Below are 25,171 nucleotides of genomic sequence, written 5' to 3'. Positions count from 1 at the left end.
GACTCCATGTAGGTGTCTTGTAGATTTTTATCCAGTTGTAAATTAAAGTCTGTAATTAATCGGGAACTTGTTGCAGAGTTATCATTGCATTTACTCACTGATTTGGCTCGGCTAAGTGGCGGTCTTCCCCGCTTAATTGTAGAACGTTGCATTGCCAATAATATTAAGCTTTCCTTATTATTATTTATGCTTTTAACTATTAATTTTTTTTATCAAGTCAAAAAGATGGTTAAATCGAATAGTTGATTTTAAAATTATTGTCACAAATGAAGTGTGTAGAAAAGTTCACTAGCAGCACCGAGAGTTGGAAACGCCTCCCAGAGATAAATAAAATTATAAATGATGACAACAAATTTGAGTGGTTTGGAATTCATTTGACAAAATAATAAAGAAATATTGAAGGCATCATCTTATTTAAAAAAGTTAAAAGAGAGAAAGTGAATGTCAATTTCAGATTACAGTTGAACCCCTTTTATAAATTCTTCAAGGAAACTGATAAAAATATTGTTTAAGTGAGAAAAACATACAAGTGAATCTACTTTTGAATTGCTTTTAGACTGAATATAATCATCAGAAAAGTAGCATAACACAAATTAATACTCTACAACTGAATCTGTATGTGTAATTTTTAACAGAAAAGTTTCAATTTACTACCTATTTAAAACATTTCAATAACAAATATAAAAGAAAAAATAAATAAATAAATAAAAGGAAAATAAACCCAGTCTAAAATTAAGTCATATCTATTCTATACATATAGAACATCCCTTAGCTTAAAATCATCTTGAATGTTTTTCCACCATGTAAGGGCAGCATCAAAAATTAATGAATCACAATGAAATTTTTGAACAAGTGGAAGAAATCCCCCTTAGTATTTATAAAATATTTGTCAAGTTTTGTTTGTTTATTTTTTCAATGGATTTATCTTATACTTGGTACAGGTTGTCTCCTGTTGAAACACCAGTCATGTGAAAGAATGAACAGTAAACTAGAAAAACAAATGAAAAACAACTTTTATTTGTTTTGCAAATATTTTCAATGTGTTGTACTGGTGAAGCAATTTTGTTAAATGGGAAAATTCATCAGAAATAGTTGCATGCAAAAATTTCAAAAACATTTCTGAGAAATACATAATAAGCTCAAAGAATACATAAATTCATAATTAAAAATTCATATTCATAAATAGTGACATTGTGAAAAAGCTTAATGCAAATGCTCAGAAATAAAAAATTATATATGTAATATTTTTACCTCAAATGAATGTTCTTTATTATCTGCTTGCCTATAATCCAAAAGAACTGAGAGAGACATGACTGTGCAATCAAATTTTCCATTTTTTGCTGTTTTAGAGGGATGTATTATGATGGAAGGTGTTTCAGGTAATTGATAATATTCATCTAAAGAAACCTGGTCCTTTTTATCAGTTTGTTTCCTAGCATCTTCCTATTAAATAATAAATTATTGTTATTTTGCAAATAATTTTCAATGGATAAATTTAAAAAAACCAATTAACCTCCTTCTTTCGCTCATCTTCAGTATCATCAGTTTCTTTTTTATCTGCATCTTCTCCTTGCTCATCAATCTCTAGTGGATGATCTGATTCTTGTTTCTCTTCCCGTTCCAATTCTATTTTCAGTGCTTTAGATAATCGTGCAATTAACTGGGATTTCAGCCCTTTTGTACTCATGTTTCTTGCATCTAATTCACTCCGTAGATCATTCACCTGTTAAATAATTGAACATTTGCTATTTTAGATTTCACACTTTATTTGAATATTTACTTATGCTCATTAAATGTATAATATATTAATCTTCTTGGCCTTGAAAATAAAATAAAATTGATTATAATAAAAGAGTAAACACTTTTCATAATTGAATAAATTTTTAAACTGCTTCTTATTTAGACAATAATTAAATTATCAGGTTGTAACGTAAATTCCGCACGAAAAAATTAAAAAATTTATTAAATTTTCTTTTACAAAATCTTTATTTTTTAATCATAAATGTATTGCCCCCTATTAGATATTATCTTATGCCACCTTTCAGGCAATTTTTTGAAAACCTATTGAAAAAAATAATTTAGAATTCTCTTCCAGAGAATTGAAGTTCTTTCCATCAAGATAATTTTTCATGCTCTGAAATAAGTGGTAATCCAAGGAGCAACATCTCTGAAATATGGGAGATGTATCACTTTTTCCTAACCAAGTTTCTCCAATTTTTTAGATGTTATAAGAGCTGTGTGTGGATAAGCATTATCTTGATGGAACAGAACATGTCACCTATTGATCAGTTCTAGACATTTTTCTTGTGGGACTTTTTCAAACAGCCCATTTTCTGATAGTAAACGTCAGCTATGACTGTTTCATTCCTTCCCAGCAGCTCAAAATGTATCACACCTTGGATATATCAAACAGTGAACAATGTCTTCATTGAATGATATTGCTCACTTTGGCAGGATATGCAAGGTGTGATACATTTTGAAGTACTGCTTTATCACCAGGACTGAGCCATTAATGACAGCATTTAATACTCTTATATTGTATCCATTTTTCATATCCAATACAATTTGATCCAAAAATTGAGCTCAGAGGTAACGAGAGTACGATGAAATGAACACATTGACACAATAATTAAGTTGTGCTGGTGATAGATCATGCACTTTTCCCAGTTGTTTCAAATGTCATTGAACTATTATATGACAACATCTAGTTCTTGTACAAGTGTGAAGGATTTATTTTCCACCAGAGTTTTCAGTGCATTGGATGGAATTTACATTATAAGCTGATAGAAATTTATTAATAAAAATGTAGTATGAAATATGTCAATGTAGTAAATATATATTGCATTCTACTAATGTTATGATTGCATAAAGATTTTATGTACTCTTCATATAAACTTTTATAGTTATAATATATCCAGCAACAAATACTTTCAACAATTCAACCAAACAGGCATGGTTCAAATTCCAGACTTGTGCTAAAATTATTTGAAACAAATTTTTATAAATGCAGCCTTGAAAGCAAACCAAATCCATTGAAAATGCTTAAAAATAAAAATTTATTACTCTTATATAAGCACTAATTGAGATCTATACAGTATTTTGTAGAACTGATTTTATTGCTAAAAACAATAATGTGTAATGATGATTTCAAAAAAAAATTACACACATTATTATGTAAAGATTACGCCATTTATACAAAAATTTAAATTTAAATAGATTACTAGGAAAAAAATTCTAATTATTCAAAATAAGATTTTGAATTATTACAAATGTGATGAGAAAGCAATCAAGAATCACATTTAATTTTACAGAAAGTCTAATGATGCAAATAAATAATTAAATAAACTGCATAGTACAATATGCATTTAGAACACTTTTTAAACAGCATAGTCTCATTATCTATCATTACAATTACTAAATATAAATATATTGAACTGCTATTTATAGTAAAGCTAAATCAAAACAATACTCAGGATGTTCCAGAGACCCAGGGATTTTAAAAATATCTTATAAACATAGCCTTTAAATGCATTGTTTCAGTGCCAGGAGGAGTTAAAATTCAGACTAGCTATCTTTTAAGATGAAGATCTGCAGTACTACTAAGTGCTACAGAAAAGCCTTAATCTCACTGCCCTTTAGCTTCTTAACTTCAGAACTGTATACTTTTGCAAAAACATAAGGTTTGCTTGCACTTCAGAACAGCATAGTACACTGAAGGGCAACAAGTTTAAAGCTTTTCAGCTGTGCATAGTAGTTCTGCAGAGCAGCATTTTAAGAAGTAGCTAGTAAATTTTAACTCCTGGCACTGAAATAATGCATTTGAAGAGCTATGTTTGTAAGATATTTTTGAATCCTTTAGGCCTCTAAAACATGCTTTAAAAATATTGCCATTTCCTCAAAGAAAATCCTGTAAAATTAAATAATAATATATCACAGTTAAATCATTGCTTTTTAAACTCAAATGTATTTTATGTTAAAAAGAAACATTCATTTCTAAACTTTATTTTTAGGTTTAAAATTTTTAACTAGGTAAAGTCTTAAGTTTAACTAATTATTAAAATTTTTTGTTAAAATATACTTTTATTAACATTTTCAATTAACAAATATTATTTTTCATTTATCAATAATACAATTTTATTAGTCGAGTGTGCACTAAGCACTTGTCATATTATTTTTCAAGTGTGTTCTAGCCACTAGTGCATTTTTATGTATATCAAAATTTTAATAAATAATTATTAACATAAACAATAGACAATGCCTACCTGAATTAAATGACAGAATTCTTTATTCCAGTGTTAACTATTAGAATATCAGCATTACTACAGTTAATGTTCTTTGTTTTAAATTTTGTTCTAAACTATTCAACAATATATTTAAGCTAATAATGATCAAAATAACAGAAAAAAAATCACTTCTCATTATATATCTTTTGCTTCCTTAAATAAGCAATTTATTTATCTGTAAAGATTTTAACATCTTGCCAACTTATGATCCATTTTCAAGATAAAACAGTTCTATTTATTGTGATTTGAAGACATATCTTAATACAAACCAAGGTATTAGAAATCATGTAAAAAAATCTAAAAAAATTAAAAAAATATATTTAATACGAATATTAATGAAAAAAAAACATTTTTTAGCATTTTAATTGTAATATAAATTTGTAGAAATTAAAATATCAAAACAATCCATCTTATGTAATTTTATGCAAAGATAAATAATATCAGTCACACATAAAATTTGAAAAATCTCAGAAAATCACAAAAATAACAATTACCAAAAAAATGGATTTCAATTGCAAATTAATTTAAAATTAAAGACATTTCTAGATTTTTGATTATCAAATTCTTTAAAGGAACATGACAAAAGTTAATAGTATTTGGATAATCTGAAAAAATAGTACTTTATAATTTCATTTTAGTCAGTCATTCAAGATATTCTTTTCTGATAATATAAATTGTGCTTTTGTAAACTTCATTCACAGGAACATGTCTTGCTCATAGATTAATTAAAATTGTGTTTATATAATTATTACACTGATTATAGACTATACAATTAAACAAATATTCCATAATTTTCCTCAAAGAAATGTAATGCAAGTTTATATCGATTTTGAATGAAACTTTTTGATAGTATAAATTTCTCAACTGTTATACAATTAAAAACTTTGTATCATCAAAATTAAATCAAAAACTATTGTATTAATATGAAATTAAGCAATATTTTAGAAATTTTCTTTATCAAACTTCTAATAAATTTATGTTAATACATATTTTTACATTTTTATTAAATCAATAATGAAAGCAAAGATGGTTTTTTTGTGAAAAAAGTTAGGAAAGAATTGTGGATAATTCTATAACTAATATAACTACTGCAGATACGAATTTGTCATGATTATTTCATCTTAAATACAAAAAACAATTTCAATTAAAAAAAAAAACAAATACTTAAAAATATATTTTTTTAAAGTAAAAACTAAAGCCAATCCATATGTTTATAAGAAACATGAAAAACATTAATGGCCTCAATGTTCTTTTAAGGTTATTCAGTAACATTCCAAAACATCTCTAAAACACTATGTAGAATTAGACTTTTATTTAGACAACCTTTGATGTTGATATCCATCAAGTGGCAATAAACATTTTATTTAGTGAATACATATTTTATAGAGACTCCAATTACTAGGGTATGTTCTATAATTATTTGCATATGAAGACTAAAAGATTATAAAAGGTTGTGCTTAGTAATTAAAAGTAATTACTAACTGAACAGTAGATTTTGAAGAAAAATAATAAATATAAACATGGCCGACGGTATTACATTTAATTAAATATATAAATATAAAATTGCAACGTTTAACAATACTTTGTTTCCATATGTTCATTCGTCGTTCGCTCCAGTTGATAGTCCACAATTTTACAAACATAGAGGCGACCTTTCTTTAGAGGCTACTGCCTCCGTGTTGAGGATGTTTTTTACCACATTTACATTTTATTGCGGAGGCAGTAGCCTCTAAACAAAGGTCGCCTCCATGTTTGTAAAATTGTGGACTGTATACTGGAGCGAACGACGGATGAACAAACAAAAACAAAGTATTGTTAAACGTTGAAATTTTATATTTATATATTTAATTAAATGTAATACCATCAGCCATGTTTATATTTATTATTTTTCTTCAAAATGTGAAAATGGTGATAGCACCAGAGGACGTTTTTTTTACCATATTTGCATTTTATTGCACAGGCAGTAGCCTCTAAAGAAAGGTCGCCTCCGTGTTTGTAAAATTGTGGACTGTCAACTGGAGCGAACGACGGATGAACAAACGGAAACAAAGTATTATTAAACATTGTAATTTTATATTTATATATTTAATTGAACAGTAGATGTCTAAGTGAAAGCTTAATTCTATATTCACTTTTGATAACTTTTAGATGGTTGCTGCATAGTGTTAAAATGAAAAGCTGAGTTCATCAATATATTTTTAATGTTTCTTGTAAACATGTAAATTAATTTTAACTCTTAAAAAAATACCTTTATAAATATTTGTATTTTTTAAAGTGTTTTGTAAAATTAAAAAACTCCTGAATAGAGAAATTTATTTAGAATTAATTCATCTCATTTAAACAGCAAATCAAATTACGTTTAGAATTTTTGAAAGTAGAATTAAAATAAAATAAAGAAATTTAGAAAACATATTTACAATATATTATTACTTGTAAAATATTATTATTACAATTATTCATTGATTTTTGTCCTTAGTACTACATTAAATTGTGAGAACGTAACCAGTTCTCTAAATTTTAGAGCTTATCACACAGTGAAGATGATATTATAAATTAAAGTAGTTTATTTTTATATCTAAATTTTACAATTAGTATATAAAATCTACAACGATTTAATTTTAATTAATACATACTAGTACACCCAAAATGCATTTTAGACTCTGGAGTCCTTCAGTTAGGGTTTGATGATGATAAAACAAAATATACATAAAAATTACATTAAAAAGGTTCAAATAACAAAGACATCACAATTAAAGAAACCAATAATTTTAATAAATTACTTTTGTTTTTAATATCTTATTCATTGGAAAGATAAGCCCTAAAATTTAAAGAACCGATTAGGTTACACAATGTAATGCTATAAAATATAACTATACCTAAAATATAACTATACCACTGCTGAACATTATAAAATTACACACATTATTAGAAAAGTTTAGAAGCTACTAATAAAGTCTGATCAGTTTAATTAATAGAATTTTATTTTAACAATCAATGATTTGAATTCATGACTTAAAATTGTAATTTTGTATTTAATGAAAAGTTATGTATTACAGTAGAGCGTCGTTTATCCGAATCAATTGGGGACTGGGGTTGTTCGGATAACCAATTACGTACAAAAAAATATATTAATTTATCCCGTGTTGAAATTTTTCTCCGTTGCGTCTCGTTTCACGTTGAATTTTTGTCGATGTTAAGCCTAACAAAGACTATTGTATCATTAAAAATTATTTTTTATTTTGTACAAACAAAATAAATATATTGAAAAATATAAAAACAATAAAAAATTATACTTCAAAAGTTAATTTAGTATCAAAAACGTAAAATATTTGAGTAGCTGAAGACATAGCCAAAGATTACAGCGCCACAGCACTGGCGAAAATTTAAATTTGTCGACTGGAATTCCTTCGGATAACCGACCTTCGGATAAACAACACTCTACTGTATTACAAAAAAGTTCAATGGATCATATTTAAAAACTCTACATTTAATTTGTTAGTGTCATATCAAATCAAATCAAATCATAGTTAAAATTATCTTGCAGAAATAAGTTCTATTTCAGACTCCATTTAGAAACTTCACAAGTTCAAATTTTAGGAAATAAGTAAAATATTATGGAGATGAATTAGAAATTTAAATTACATAAAATTTTAATGCTATCACAAAAATAAATGAATTCAGTTTTTATAGACTATTACTGAAAACAAAATTCTTCTTTTAAGTTTTGCTTTATGTAGTTAATTCAATTAAGTTTTTTATAAATGACAATGTAAATATTGAATATATGCTAAGAAAAATATGGTTAAGAATCAGAATAAATCATAATTATTACAAGCAATAACTTTTTGGCATAGTTAATAACCTTCATTGTTTTTGGATCCAGTTCAGAATGATGTGTAGGTTCTTTCTTTCCTTCTTCATCCTCTTCTTCATGATTAGTCTCTTCTTCCTAAAAGTAACAATTCAAATATGAAATAAACACAAATACAATAGTAATTATTCAAAAATTTTAATAATAATTGTGTTTCTAAGCTTTTTTTTTTTTACTGATTTACAGAGTAATATTAATCTTTCATTATCAACAATTTATTTTTCAGATAAACCATTAAAAAAAAAAAAAAACTATTAATAATTTTTCCATTGATTAAATATGATAAATTTAATTTTAAATTAACCAAATAAACTTGTTTTCATAATATTAATTACAAAATAATTTAATTAAGAAATTATTTCAAAATTAATCATGTTTTGAGCTGAATGTTTCTATGTTTAATATTTTTTAGACTACTTTTTCAAAAAGTATAAAAGTTATATTGTGTAATCCATTTTTAAATTTCAGTTTCATGTACAATATGAAATATTAATTGTCATATATAATCAGAATCAATAAAGTTTCATAACTTAAAAAAATTATTTTTATTTTACATAAAAGTAAAATTTTTGATGATAATGAAAAATTTTTAATCACCCTATATAATCAATATGATGGATGGTATTTTTGTTACAATATAAAAAAATGAAATTAATGAAAATTTGAGGGGGAAGAAAAAAAATAGTTTGAAGAAAAAATAAATTAAAACGTAGAATATGACTCTGTGATGTAGTTTTCTTCTTTGATAAGCTGGAAGTAAAATGAATAATCTCCTTTGGTGATGAATCTTTTGTCCTGGAAATGTTCCTTGTGTTTAGCTAATAAAATTTTTCTAATATGTAAAAAAATTTCAGATGACTTGCAGCTGGCTCAGGATTATTTTCACTCATCACAGAAGCGTGACCTTACAGGAGACTCAAAAAAAGTAACAACATTAACAAGATAATGAAGTGAACTAGTCAAGATCAATATTCTTCAATCTCTAGAAAATTTTTTAATAAATTTTGATAATCAGGATAATTTATAATAATTTATAAATAGAATAATATTGGATAATTGATCTTGACTACTTCTTTTCACTGCGACAGCAGTCCTTAAATGACTGAGAGGAAGGAAAAATAGAACCGAAATATGAGTATCAATAAGAAGATGATCAGTGCCTGGATCTCGTTCCCATCCTCCATCTCCTCATGTAGATTCTTTTGAAGCTGTTTTTTGTAGCTGTTCGTCAAGCCATCCCACTCTAGTCGGGTGGGCAGGCAACTCCATACGTCTGGCAAGAAAATCACCACGGTTTCAACACGCGCAGGCACCACACGTCCTTTGTGGGCAGATTCTCCACGGTGATAGTAGATCTCCACAAATCGATACCTGGAAGGAGGGTCAGAGAGAAAGACAGCGACAGCTATGTCAACTGGTTTTTTTTTATGTCTCTTGCCTGGCAAAGCTGTAAAGTTTCCGATTTTAGTTTATTCTAAGTTTACATGCTTATTTGCCTGTGATGAAACAAAAAAATATATTTTATCCAAATATTCTTTATACAAAATGTAGAAAAACAGCATTTTTTGACATCACATAAATGATGAAACTTTGCACAGGCAAATAAACAATAAAAACAAACAAACAAAATAAGTTTCGGGACAAAATTTTACATCAAAATTTATTTAAAACAAAATGTGATTTTTTTATTATGAATTCCAAATATCTCAAAACAAGGAAATTACACCTGCTAAAAGACATTATTTTTATTTTAAATACAAATTTTGTACTTTTTTTGTATTTTTCTTGTCAATTACTTGATCATACTCAACATTTTATTTATAAGTTAACAAAACTTTTATCAATATAATCTACAAGCAGAAACTTAGAATTTATGATGAACACATATAGCCATTATTATTTTTAAACTGAAATATATTTATTGCACAATCATCATATAATTGAATATATGTGAGATGAGTAAAAATTATGTTATCATCATTATCAGTTATTTCCATTTTGCATTTAATTATATAAATATTTATAATAAACTTTTAAAATCTTTTTATATTATCTTCAATTATATCAATAAATTATAAAAATTGTACATATGAAGCAAATCTTTAAATACACATCAAAATTATTTTATCAGAGAAATTTCCAGGAAAATTATCATCTTCAGTTGTGTTAGAAATGACTAATAAGATAGTTATCCTCTATTTAATTTATTAATATTTTCTTCTGTTTTTATTACTTCTTTTAATAATTTTCAATTTATACTTCAAAAAATAGATAAACATTTTATTGTTATTTATATATGATGACATATAAGTGTACAATTTCTAAAGTTTCTGATTGCTTGCCTGCAATTAAAATTATCATCATCTATGTTTTAATGAAGTTTTAAATGATAAACCTAACCATTAAATCATATTATTACTTTTAATGCATTTAGAATTGTTCATAAATCTGTTAAAATATGACTTCTTAAACTGTTACAGAAATAGATTTAGCATTACTAAAAATATTTTCATTTTTATAAAAATTATTTGCAAAATAATTAGAGAAATTTAAATAAAAAGTTATCATAAGTTTCTATATTTTATAATGTATTATACTTAATATAAGTATGATACAATATATATTGTTATTCTGAATCATGTATGAGATATTTATATTTTACTTTATAATTGCTAAATTATGGCATGTTTAAATTTCTGGGATAGAAACATTTAATTTTATGAATAACTATATAAAAACAATTTAATGAAATTTTCAGATAAAGTAATAATATGATTTAATTAATTTCTTGTACATAATTTCTTCATTTATTAAAAAAAAAATAACTGAAGAAATTATTATTACAATATCAAAATCCAATTGAATAACTGCATAATCTCTTAAACTGCATATGATAATTTATATCTTTAAAATATTAATTTTAATTGTTTTCTTTTTAAAATTATCTTGATATGTAAAAGAAAAAAAGTATAAGTATCATTATTTGTTCATTGATACTATTATTGTAATTATGTTTAGTTATTGTAAATTTTAATATCATAATCACAATAAAAAATATTTTATGCATGTTAAGAGACTTGCATTGCTTTAAAATTTAAAAAAGAATTATAATTTAAAAATAATTCTCATTTGAGTATTAAGTATAAATCAAGTAAAATTTCAGATTAATCCAGAATAAAATAAATCAAACAATTTATATAAAATATTTATAAACATATTTTAAAAAAAAAATTAAAATTTTAAATTTAAAAGAATATATTTTTGTTTGTTTCAAAAATATTTTTTTAAATAAACATGTCTTTAGCAGGGAAATAAAATATTCATTTAGGGCAATCTTTCTTTTTACATGTAAATATGTATATATAAATATATTCAAAATACAGATATAGTACCTTTAATTAATTCAGAAAACTTAAGGAATCTTAACTTGTCCCTAAACTTCTCTAAATTAAAATTACAAAATTATATAAACATAACTACTTAGCATATATTCTTATAATGTATTCATTTAAATATAAATTTAAATGAAAATTTATCATGGAAATGTGAAAATACTCATTCACAAAATCAATTAAAAATATTTAAAAAACTATTTTATTGGATGCAGACAAGTATTCATATATTTACAAAATTTATCATTCTGAGGACCCATATGAAATTTAAGTAGTTTTTCGTCTTAATTTATGTAAAACTTTTAAATAAATTATATTGATTTTATATATTTAATTTTTTTAAGTAACATTTTATTTAGTATTTAATGTTTTTCTAAGATTCGTTATTTCTGTTGAAAAACACAATTCAAACTAACAAACATTCACTCAATCATACACACACATACATGAACTGTACTCTGCTATCCAATAATGAATATATTTATTTTTCTATTATATTCTCAATATGCTTCTTATAAAATATACTGAAAAATTAGTTTTAATTGGTGAAAAATGCCAATGTGATAATTAAAAATAAAAAAAATAATAATTTTGGCTTTAGTATTTCCATGGATATCAAATTTTAAACAATACCATGGCTTGATATTTGCTGAATTATCTATGAGAGAAAAATTGATTTTAGTTGCACATAATACACATATATTTATTGACAGCTTTAAAAATTTCAAACATGTCTTCAAAATTTGTTGATTTTTTTTGTCATCATTTTCAGTCAAACTGTAGATCATAAATGCTTTATATCACTTTTCAAACCTCCAAATTAATTTAAAAAGATTTTATTAATAACCTAAATCAATCATAATATCACTAAAAAGATATATAACTTACCACTGACTACATCCACTCAAATCTACTCCTGTCAGAGCTTTACAAGTACGAATGGCAGTACGAATTAAAACACAGGGATCCTCTTCTGGATTTGGACCATCCAAAGATGGAGACCAAGGTCCACCAATTGCTACTGTTTCCTTTTTACCCTTTAAACCGACAAGAAAATTTATTAATCGTGTTGGATGAACATGAGTTTCTTTGGCATCTTCAGAATCTTCAGCTAAAGCACAACACTTTTTATACATTTCTTTAATTGGAGGAACAGAAATCAACATGACCTAATGATAATATAATGCATGAATTAACTTTTACTTTTTAAAATAAACAAATAAAATTAATTTAGATATTTTATCTTAAAATAAAATTACTTTTGCACTGAAGAGGTAATCTGCATCATTAGGTTCTAATACTGCATCATTTTCTTTAAGAGGATTTAAGTCTTTATGCATAACATGAAATGTACATGGATGATCTAGACTAAATGGCTGATGAGGAGGAAAAGCTTCTTGCCACAGAATATGTGCATTACAAAAATCTGATGGAATATACATATTAGTATATCGCTTTCGGAATTCAGTTACATTACCTTCTTTCCTATAAAAATAAATATGTATATATATTAACGAACTTTCAAAGTATAATTAAAAATATATTATATTTATGAAAAGTTACTCAGTGAATAGCAGTTTCACTGAATCTCTATGACTAATGATAATAACAGTAATTAGAAGAGTAAATTACTCAAAAAACCAAAATGGAATGCTAAAATTTAATTAAATTTAAATTGAAACTAGTTATTGTACAAGTAAATAATTTAACTTGATAGTTGGTTCTAAGCTTTTACAAGATAACAAACCAAATAAATCAAACTTCCATGTTATAAAATTCTACATTATAAATTTTTTCAATCACTTTTCTGAGACATGTTGTATGAAATTGTTCTTTCTCAAAATTCAATCTAAATGTTTTAAAAACTCAAAATATTACCAACCAAATGTAGCACATCTGAACATTAATGACAGACAAAAACAATAGATATGTATGACTACTGAACAAAAAAGATAATAAACGAAGAATATGAACTTGGAAAATTTATAAAAAATTCTCAATGAACAAACTTTAAAAATGTCCTCTACTCTTAGTCCCTTTTCATACACCATCAGGAAATAACAGTTTCATGGCAGAGTCTACCTATATTTAGAGGTTTCTCATCCATATCAACATGTAAAACATTACAATCTTCCTTCTGGTGGTAGCACAATCAATTATAAAAATTATACATTTAATAAAAATTATAGCTGGGACAATAAGTATGAACTTAGAAAGTTTTGTTATTATTTTCTGATTGTATATGAAAAGGGACTAAGAATAAAGAACACTTAAACTTCATCCGTTGACAATTTTTTGTAAACTTTCATTCAATTTCATAGATAGATTCTGTTATCACATAGTAATCACAAAAATAAGTGATTAAATCAGGTAGAGAAGTGATCGGCACAGTAGTTATAAAACCTAACTATGAATTATAATGCTAACCTAGCCAAAACCGAAAAATATAACAAATTACAGACTTTATTAGTAAAATTATCAAGCATTCATTAAATAACTTTCACCATCTTTCAATATCTATAATCAAATTTATAAAAAAATAAAATCAACAAATATTGATAACATTTCACTAATATTAAGAAATCAGGAAATATTCAAGCCCGAAAATAAAATAATATCCAAATATATAAACTTTATACATACATGTCAAGGGATATTTTAGGAAGCTGTACAGAATACTTTGGTATAATGATTCTAGGCCTTCTACGCGCTGGACTATGACTTGTCCGTTTTGGTGAATGAGATCTTTTTCTAGAAGGAATTGGGGAATAACGATCTCGGTCATATTCTCTATCTCTAAAACGATCTCTACGTTCATCACGTCTGTTTTCACGTTCTCGCTCTCTATCTCTTCTAATTAAAGGTGGAGAATGACGTCGGGACGGTAGCGAATTTGATATTCTTGAGGGACCTATTGACTGACCTGTGTAAATTAATAAATGAAATAACATTTCTTAGTACCAAAATATATACACCACTTCAAAATGGGATATATGTAAAAACAGACAGAACCAACTTCAAGTGTGTATAATACAAGAAATGAACACTGTACAAATGTTTTCCAACTCCTGAGTTCTTCTTCAGGTGTGATGGAACGGTTACCCAATGGATCATTTTTTGTATTATAAGCACCAGAAGTTGATTGTGTCAAAAAATTAATTAATAAATTGTCAATCAGAATTTATTCTCACCAAGTTGTGAAACATTTCTAAAAGTATTTTGAACAGAAGCTGGCTGGCAAACCATAGCAGCAATATTATTTTGAATACCTTGAGTTAAAGCTAATGTCATAGCTGTACCTGCAGCAGATACATTAGGATTTGCAGCAAGAGTATTTGCTGCTGCAAGCATAGATCGATTACATGCAGATGGTAAAACATTTAACTGAAAAACAATTCAACATTATTTAGTAATTATATTTAATAATCATGTTTAATCATAAAATAAATATGCAACAAATATACTTGATTAGGAAGAACTTGAATACGAGTGGCATTCCACTTGAATGGCATATTAGGATTATAAGCTGCTTCAACTAATACTCTTTCGCCTACTTTTGGAGCACTTCCTTTAACAACACTAAAATATATGGAAAAATGAAAACAATTTTCATTCAAATATTTATTCCCAATTAAAATAAATAAAACCAAATTCTAAAATAGATATGNCCTAAAATTTAAAGAACCGATTAGGTTACACAATGTAATGCTATAAAATATAACTATACCTAAAATATAACTATACCACTGCTGAACATTATAAAATTACACACATTATTAGAAAAGTTTAGAAGCTACTAATAAAGTCTGATCAGTTTAATTAATAGAATTTTATTTTAACAATCAATGATTTGAATTCATGACTTAAAATTGTAATTTTGTATTTAATGAAAAGTTATGTATTACAGTAGAGCGTCGTTTATCCGAATCAATTGGGGACTGGGGTTGTTCGGATAACCAATTACGTACAAAAAAATATATTAATTTATCCCGTGTTGAAATTTTTCTCCGTTGCGTCTCGTTTCACGTTGAATTTTTGTCGATGTTAAGCCTAACAAAGACTATTGTATCATTAAAAATTATTTTTTATTTTGTACAAACAAAATAAATATATTGAAAAATATAAAAACAATAAAAAATTATACTTCAAAAGTTAATTTAGTATCAAAAACGTAAAATATTTGAGTAGCTGAAGACATAGCCAAAGATTACAGCGCCACAGCACTGGCGAAAATTTAAATTTGTCGACTGGAATTCCTTCGGATAACCGACCTTCGGATAAACAACACTCTACTGTATTACAAAAAAGTTCAATGGATCATATTTAAAAACTCTACATTTAATTTGTTAGTGTCATATCAAATCAAATCAAATCATAGTTAAAATTATCTTGCAGAAATAAGTTCTATTTCAGACTCCATTTAGAAACTTCACAAGTTCAAATTTTAGGAAATAAGTAAAATATTATGGAGATGAATTAGAAATTTAAATTACATAAAATTTTAATGCTATCACAAAAATAAATGAATTCAGTTTTTATAGACTATTACTGAAAACAAAATTCTTCTTTTAAGTTTTGCTTTATGTAGTTAATTCAATTAAGTTTTTTATAAATGACAATGTAAATATTGAATATATGCTAAGAAAAATATGGTTAAGAATCAGAATAAATCATAATTATTACAAGCAATAACTTTTTGGCATAGTTAATAACCTTCATTGTTTTTGGATCCAGTTCAGAATGATGTGTAGGTTCTTTCTTTCCTTCTTCATCCTCTTCTTCATGATTAGTCTCTTCTTCCTAAAAGTAACAATTCAAATATGAAATAAACACAAATACAATAGTAATTATTCAAAAATTTTAATAATAATTGTGTTTCTAAGCTTTTTTTTTTTTACTGATTTACAGAGTAATATTAATCTTTCATTATCAACAATTTATTTTTCAGATAAACCATTAAAAAAAAAAAAAAACTATTAATAATTTTTCCATTGATTAAATATGATAAATTTAATTTTAAATTAACCAAATAAACTTGTTTTCATAATATTAATTACAAAATAATTTAATTAAGAAATTATTTCAAAATTAATCATGTTTTGAGCTGAATGTTTCTATGTTTAATATTTTTTAGACTACTTTTTCAAAAAGTATAAAAGTTATATTGTGTAATCCATTTTTAAATTTCAGTTTCATGTACAATATGAAATATTAATTGTCATATATAATCAGAATCAATAAAGTTTCATAACTTAAAAAAATTATTTTTATTTTACATAAAAGTAAAATTTTTGATGATAATGAAAAATTTTTAATCACCCTATATAATCAATATGATGGATGGTATTTTTGTTACAATATAAAAAAATGAAATTAATGAAAATTTGAGGGGGAAGAAAAAAAATAGTTTGAAGAAAAAATAAATTAAAACGTAGAATATGACTCTGTGATGTAGTTTTCTTCTTTGATAAGCTGGAAGTAAAATGAATAATCTCCTTTGGTGATGAATCTTTTGTCCTGGAAATGTTCCTTGTGTTTAGCTAATAAAATTTTTCTAATATGTAAAAAAATTTCAGATGACTTGCAGCTGGCTCAGGATTATTTTCACTCATCACAGAAGCGTGACCTTACAGGAGACTCAAAAAAAGTAACAACATTAACAAGATAATGAAGTGAACTAGTCAAGATCAATATTCTTCAATCTCTAGAAAATTTTTTAATAAATTTTGATAATCAGGATAATTTATAATAATTTATAAATAGAATAATATTGGATAATTGATCTTGACTACTTCTTTTCACTGCGACAGCAGTCCTTAAATGACTGAGAGGAAGGAAAAATAGAACCGAAATATGAGTATCAATAAGAAGATGATCAGTGCCTGGATCTCGTTCCCATCCTCCATCTCCTCATGTAGATTCTTTTGAAGCTGTTTTTTGTAGCTGTTCGTCAAGCCATCCCACTCTAGTCGGGTGGGCAGGCAACTCCATACGTCTGGCAAGAAAATCACCACGGTTTCAACACGCGCAGGCACCACACGTCCTTTGTGGGCAGATTCTCCACGGTGATAGTAGATCTCCACAAATCGATACCTGGAAGGAGGGTCAGAGAGAAAGACAGCGACAGCTATGTCAACTGGTTTTTTTTTATGTCTCTTGCCTGGCAAAGCTGTAAAGTTTCCGATTTTAGTTTATTCTAAGTTTACATGCTTATTTGCCTGTGATGAAACAAAAAAATATATTTTATCCAAATATTCTTTATACAAAATGTAGAAAAACAGCATTTTTTGACATCACATAAATGATGAAACTTTGCACAGGCAAATAAACAATAAAAACAAACAAACAAAATAAGTTTCGGGACAAAATTTTACATCAAAATTTATTTAAAACAAAATGTGATTTTTTTATTATGAATTCCAAATATCTCAAAACAAGGAAATTACACCTGCTAAAAGACATTATTTTTATTTTAAATACAAATTTTGTACTTTTTTTGTATTTTTCTTGTCAATTACTTGATCATACTCAACATTTTATTTATAAGTTAACAAAACTTTTATCAATATAATCTACAAGCAGAAACTTAGAATTTATGATGAACACATATAGCCATTATTATTTTTAAACTGAAATATATTTATTGCACAATCATCATATAATTGAATATATGTGAGATGAGTAAAAATTATGTTATCATCATTATCAGTTATTTCCATTTTGCATTTAATTATATAAATATTTATAATAAACTTTTAAAATCTTTTTATATTATCTTCAATTATATCAATAAATTATAAAAATTGTACATATGAAGCAAATCTTTAAATACACATCAAAATTATTTTATCAGAGAAATTTCCAGGAAAATTATCATCTTCAGTTGTGTTAGAAATGACTAATAAGATAGTTATCCTCTATTTAATTTATTAATATTTTCTTCTGTTTTTATTACTTCTTTTAATAATTTTCAATTTATACTTCAAAAAATAGATAAACATTTTATTGTTATTTATATATGATGACATATAAGTGTACAATTTCTAAAGTTTCTGATTGCTTGCCTGCAATTAAAATTATCATCATCTATGTTTTAATGAAGTTTTAAATGATAAACCTAACCATTAAATCATATTATTACTTTTAATGCATTTAGAATTGTTCATAAATCTGTTAAAATATGACTTCTTAAACTGTTACAGAAATAGATTTAGCATTACTAAAAATATTTTCATTTTTATAAAAATTATTTGCAAAATAATTAGAGAAATTTAAATAAAAAGTTATCATAAGTTTCTATATTTTATAATGTATTATACTTAATATAAGTATGATACAATATATATTGTTATTCTGAATCATGTATGAGATATTTATATTTTACTTTATAATTGCTAAATTATGGCATGTTTAAATTTCTGGGATAGAAACATTTAATTTTATGAATAACTATATAAAAACAATTTAATGAAATTTTCAGATAAAGTAATAATATGATTTAATTAATTTCTTGTACATAATTTCTTCATTTATTAAAAAAAAAATAACTGAAGAAATTATTATTACAATATCAAAATCCAATTGAATAACTGCATAATCTCTTAAACTGCATATGATAATTTATATCTTTAAAATATTAATTTTAATTGTTTTCTTTTTAAAATTATCTTGATATGTAAAAGAAAAAAAGTATAAGTATCATTATTTGTTCATTGATACTATTATTGTAATTATGTTTAGTTATTGTAAATTTTAATATCATAATCACAATAAAAAATATTTTATGCATGTTAAGAGACTTGCATTGCTTTAAAATTTAAAAAAGAATTATAATTTAAAAATAATTCTCATTTGAGTATTAAGTATAAATCAAGTAAAATTTCAGATTAATCCAGAATAAAATAAATCAAACAATTTATATAAAATATTTATAAACATATTTTAAAAAAAAAATTAAAATTTTAAATTTAAAAGAATATATTTTTGTTTGTTTCAAAAATATTTTTTTAAATAAACATGTCTTTAGCAGGGAAATAAAATATTCATTTAGGGCAATCTTTCTTTTTACATGTAAATATGTATATATAAATATATTCAAAATACAGATATAGTACCTTTAATTAATTCAGAAAACTTAAGGAATCTTAACTTGTCCCTAAACTTCTCTAAATTAAAATTACAAAATTATATAAACATAACTACTTAGCATATATTCTTATAATGTATTCATTTAAATATAAATTTAAATGAAAATTTATCATGGAAATGTGAAAATACTCATTCACAAAATCAATTAAAAATATTTAAAAAACTATTTTATTGGATGCAGACAAGTATTCATATATTTACAAAATTTATCATTCTGAGGACCCATATGAAATTTAAGTAGTTTTTCGTCTTAATTTATGTAAAACTTTTAAATAAATTATATTGATTTTATATATTTAATTTTTTTAAGTAACATTTTATTTAGTATTTAATGTTTTTCTAAGATTCGTTATTTCTGTTGAAAAACACAATTCAAACTAACAAACATTCACTCAATCATACACACACATACATGAACTGTACTCTGCTATCCAATAATGAATATATTTATTTTTCTATTATATTCTCAATATGCTTCTTATAAAATATACTGAAAAATTAGTTTTAATTGGTGAAAAATGCCAATGTGATAATTAAAAATAAAAAAAATAATAATTTTGGCTTTAGTATTTCCATGGATATCAAATTTTAAACAATACCATGGCTTGATATTTGCTGAATTATCTATGAGAGAAAAATTGATTTTAGTTGCACATAATACACATATATTTATTGACAGCTTTAAAAATTTCAAACATGTCTTCAAAATTTGTTGATTTTTTTTGTCATCATTTTCAGTCAAACTGTAGATCATAAATGCTTTATATCACTTTTCAAACCTCCAAATTAATTTAAAAAGATTTTATTAATAACCTAAATCAATCATAATATCACTAAAAAGATATATAACTTACCACTGACTACATCCACTCAAATCTACTCCTGTCAGAGCTTTACAAGTACGAATGGCAGTACGAATTAAAACACAGGGATCCTCTTCTGGATTTGGACCATCCAAAGATGGAGACCAAGGTCCACCAATTGCTACTGTTTCCTTTTTACCCTTTAAACCGACAAGAAAATTTATTAATCGTGTTGGATGAACATGAGTTTCTTTGGCATCTTCAGAATCTTCAGCTAAAGCACAACACTTTTTATACATTTCTTTAATTGGAGGAACAGAAATCAACATGACCTAATGATAATATAATGCATGAATTAACTTTTACTTTTTAAAATAAACAAATAAAATTAATTTAGATATTTTATCTTAAAATAAAATTACTTTTGCACTGAAGAGGTAATCTGCATCATTAGGTTCTAATACTGCATCATTTTCTTTAAGAGGATTTAAGTCTTTATGCATAACATGAAATGTACATGGATGATCTAGACTAAATGGCTGATGAGGAGGAAAAGCTTCTTGCCACAGAATATGTGCATTACAAAAATCTGATGGAATATACATATTAGTATATCGCTTTCGGAATTCAGTTACATTACCTTCTTTCCTATAAAAATAAATATGTATATATATTAACGAACTTTCAAAGTATAATTAAAAATATATTATATTTATGAAAAGTTACTCAGTGAATAGCAGTTTCACTGAATCTCTATGACTAATGATAATAACAGTAATTAGAAGAGTAAATTACTCAAAAAACCAAAATGGAATGCTAAAATTTAATTAAATTTAAATTGAAACTAGTTATTGTACAAGTAAATAATTTAACTTGATAGTTGGTTCTAAGCTTTTACAAGATAACAAACCAAATAAATCAAACTTCCATGTTATAAAATTCTACATTATAAATTTTTTCAATCACTTTTCTGAGACATGTTGTATGAAATTGTTCTTTCTCAAAATTCAATCTAAATGTTTTAAAAACTCAAAATATTACCAACCAAATGTAGCACATCTGAACATTAATGACAGACAAAAACAATAGATATGTATGACTACTGAACAAAAAAGATAATAAACGAAGAATATGAACTTGGAAAATTTATAAAAAATTCTCAATGAACAAACTTTAAAAATGTCCTCTACTCTTAGTCCCTTTTCATACACCATCAGGAAATAACAGTTTCATGGCAGAGTCTACCTATATTTAGAGGTTTCTCATCCATATCAACATGTAAAACATTACAATCTTCCTTCTGGTGGTAGCACAATCAATTATAAAAATTATACATTTAATAAAAATTATAGCTGGGACAATAAGTATGAACTTAGAAAGTTTTGTTATTATTTTCTGATTGTATATGAAAAGGGACTAAGAATAAAGAACACTTAAACTTCATCCGTTGACAATTTTTTGTAAACTTTCATTCAATTTCATAGATAGATTCTGTTATCACATAGTAATCACAAAAATAAGTGATTAAATCAGGTAGAGAAGTGATCGGCACAGTAGTTATAAAACCTAACTATGAATTATAATGCTAACCTAGCCAAAACCGAAAAATATAACAAATTACAGACTTTATTAGTAAAATTATCAAGCATTCATTAAATAACTTTCACCATCTTTCAATATCTATAATCAAATTTATAAAAAAATAAAATCAACAAATATTGATAACATTTCACTAATATTAAGAAATCAGGAAATATTCAAGCCCGAAAATAAAATAATATCCAAATATATAAACTTTATACATACATGTCAAGGGATATTTTAGGAAGCTGTACAGAATACTTTGGTATAATGATTCTAGGCCTTCTACGCGCTGGACTATGACTTGTCCGTTTTGGTGAATGAGATCTTTTTCTAGAAGGAATTGGGGAATAACGATCTCGGTCATATTCTCTATCTCTAAAACGATCTCTACGTTCATCACGTCTGTTTTCACGTTCTCGCTCTCTATCTCTTCTAATTAAAGGTGGAGAATGACGTCGGGACGGTAGCGAATTTGATATTCTTGAGGGACCTATTGACTGACCTGTGTAAATTAATAAATGAAATAACATTTCTTAGTACCAAAATATATACACCACTTCAAAATGGGATATATGTAAAAACAGACAGAACCAACTTCAAGTGTGTATAATACAAGAAATGAACACTGTACAAATGTTTTCCAACTCCTGAGTTCTTCTTCAGGTGTGATGGAACGGTTACCCAATGGATCATTTTTTGTATTATAAGCACCAGAAGTTGATTGTGTCAAAAAATTAATTAATAAATTGTCAATCAGAATTTATTCTCACCAAGTTGTGAAACATTTCTAAAAGTATTTTGAACAGAAGCTGGCTGGCAAACCATAGCAGCAATATTATTTTGAATACCTTGAGTTAAAGCTAATGTCATAGCTGTACCTGCAGCAGATACATTAGGATTTGCAGCAAGAGTATTTGCTGCTGCAAGCATAGATCGATTACATGCAGATGGTAAAACATTTAACTGAAAAACAATTCAACATTATTTAGTAATTATATTTAATAATCATGTTTAATCATAAAATAAATATGCAACAAATATACTTGATTAGGAAGAACTTGAATACGAGTGGCATTCCACTTGAATGGCATATTAGGATTATAAGCTGCTTCAACTAATACTCTTTCGCCTACTTTTGGAGCACTTCCTTTAACAACACTAAAATATATGGAAAAATGAAAACAATTTTCATTCAAATATTTATTCCCAATTAAAATAAATAAAACCAAATTCTAAAATAGATATGTGAAACTGAATTTTAAAAACATAAAATTTCATTTAACATATAAAATTAAATAATCAATTATATGCTGATCATTGAATATTAATTAATTAATGGTATATATTTAATTTAGTTTTAATAGAAAGTCAAATATTTAAAATAAATAAAAGTCTAAAGTATTTTAGACTATTAAAATATATGCCAAAAATTGAATACGAGAGATCAATCTTTTACAAAATTTCAATTAGATTTTCCGTTTCTCGTCTTAAAATCTACAAACCTTAATAATTAACAAATTTTAATTTATTATTATAGTTTTCAATCTTTTAAAACAGCTCCAAATGAATACCTATCCATCTATCTACAAGTTCTATAGCAGTACAGACTCTTCCAAGACCTCTGTCTTAAATCAGGACTTATAGAATATTGAATTAGTCATAACTCAAACATGAGAAATAATGTATATAATGATGTATGGTTCCTAAGGCTGCACATAATCCTATATAAAATTGCATATGTATGTCTACTGTAATAGTTTTACCATGCCATAATACAATACACAGACACTACTTAGGTATGTTGCACATCAAATTAACATACAGTAAAATACCACAGTTAATTACAATAACACTTAGGTTTATGGAAACAAGCTGAAAAATAACCATATTCAGACACCAAAAAATCATAAAAACTAAATATTGAAATCTTCACAGGAAACTAATTTAATTTTTATTATTAGTTCACTTATAACATTATCATCATTATGTAAATAATTTATCTTGACTTAAAAAACACAGAAACAAGATCTCCTGCTGGTAATAGATTACATTTGAATTGAGCCCCTCCTAGGAACTTGTGTAATATACTGTACTAGTATAAGATATTGGCAGATCCAAGAAGTGCAGGTTTTTGCATTTGGCAGGTGGTAATTTTGCTGATGTTGAGAGTTTTTAAATGCTGGTGGAGATTTTTTGGTATAGCATCTAGTGTTCCAATCACTACAGGTACTATTTTGGCTGGTTTGTGTCAAATTTGCTGAATAATAATAATAATAATAATAATAATAATAATGGTCAAACCATAAAGTGCCACCAGCCAGAAGCCTACAAATACCTGGGCATACTACAGCTGGACAGTATCAGGCACGAGCAAGTGAAAACTGTCATTAGCAGAGAGTATACTCAGAGGATTAGAAAGATTCTCAAAAGCAAGCTCAATGGAGGCAATACGATCAAGGCCATGAACACCTGGGCTATACCTGTCATTAGATACACTGCGGGTATTATAAACTGGACACAAGCAGAATTGGACAATCTCGATAGAAAAACAAGAAAACTCATGACCATTTATTGTTCGCTACATCCGCGCAGCGATGTAGACCGGTTGTATCTGCCTAGAAGGTTGGGTGGTAGAGGCCTATTACAAGTAAAACAAACTGTTGAAGAAGAAAAATATGCACTGGCAGAATACGTCAAGGACAGTAGTGAGCCTGCATTGATTGCTGTCAATGATAGAAAACTCCTTAAAGCACAGCAGACAAAGAATCAGTATAAGAAAACTACATTACAAGCTAGAGCTGATAGCTGGCGTAATAAGGCGTTACATGGACAGTTCCTGGACAAAATTGAAGGAAAGGTGGATAAAGAAAGAACCTGGTTATGGCTTACCAATGGAGCATTGAAGAAGGAGACAGAAGGCCTGATTTTTGCAGCCCAGGAACAAGCAATCAGAACAAATGCAATTAAGGCAAGAATTGAAAAATCTGCTGATGATCCAACATGCAGATTATGTAAAGAAGCTGATGAAACTATTGATCATATTCTCAGCTGCTGCAAAAAAATTGCACAGACAGACTATAAACAGAGACA

The 25,171-nt window shown here is 26.0% G+C and overlaps 1 protein-coding gene across 3 annotated transcripts in view; it reads right to left on the bottom strand.

Moving 5' to 3' along the window:
- The window catches only part of LOC111622744 (cell division cycle and apoptosis regulator protein 1-like), a 60,759-nt gene that overhangs the window by 16,597 nt on the left and 18,991 nt on the right, over positions 1-25,171 (bottom strand). For all 3 annotated transcript variants that reach the window (XM_023365161.1, XM_023365163.1, XM_023365164.1), the window contains 14 exons: positions 23,125-23,239; positions 22,852-23,044; positions 22,304-22,583; positions 20,920-21,145; positions 20,549-20,829; positions 15,011-15,125; positions 14,738-14,930; positions 14,190-14,469; positions 12,806-13,031; positions 12,435-12,715; positions 9,315-9,525; positions 8,146-8,232; positions 1,514-1,723; positions 1,252-1,443 (listed from right to left, as the gene is read on the bottom strand). In XM_023365161.1, the coding sequence (XP_023220929.1) occupies positions 1,252-1,443; positions 1,514-1,723; positions 8,146-8,232; positions 9,315-9,525; positions 12,435-12,715; positions 12,806-13,031; positions 14,190-14,469; positions 14,738-14,930; positions 15,011-15,125; positions 20,549-20,829; positions 20,920-21,145; positions 22,304-22,583; positions 22,852-23,044; positions 23,125-23,239 (2,890 nt within the window). The remainder of the gene's footprint in view (positions 1-1,251; positions 1,444-1,513; positions 1,724-8,145; positions 8,233-9,314; positions 9,526-12,434; positions 12,716-12,805; positions 13,032-14,189; positions 14,470-14,737; positions 14,931-15,010; positions 15,126-20,548; positions 20,830-20,919; positions 21,146-22,303; positions 22,584-22,851; positions 23,045-23,124; positions 23,240-25,171) is intronic.

This window comes from Centruroides sculpturatus, unplaced genomic scaffold (genome assembly GCF_000671375.1).
Source record: "Centruroides sculpturatus isolate CEXI.00-Female unplaced genomic scaffold, Cexi_2.0 scaffold309, whole genome shotgun sequence".
NCBI lineage: Eukaryota > Metazoa > Arthropoda > Arachnida > Scorpiones > Buthidae > Centruroides > Centruroides sculpturatus.
Note: the sequence above shows the minus strand (reverse complement) of the source record. Positions and strands in the feature narration are given on the sequence as shown.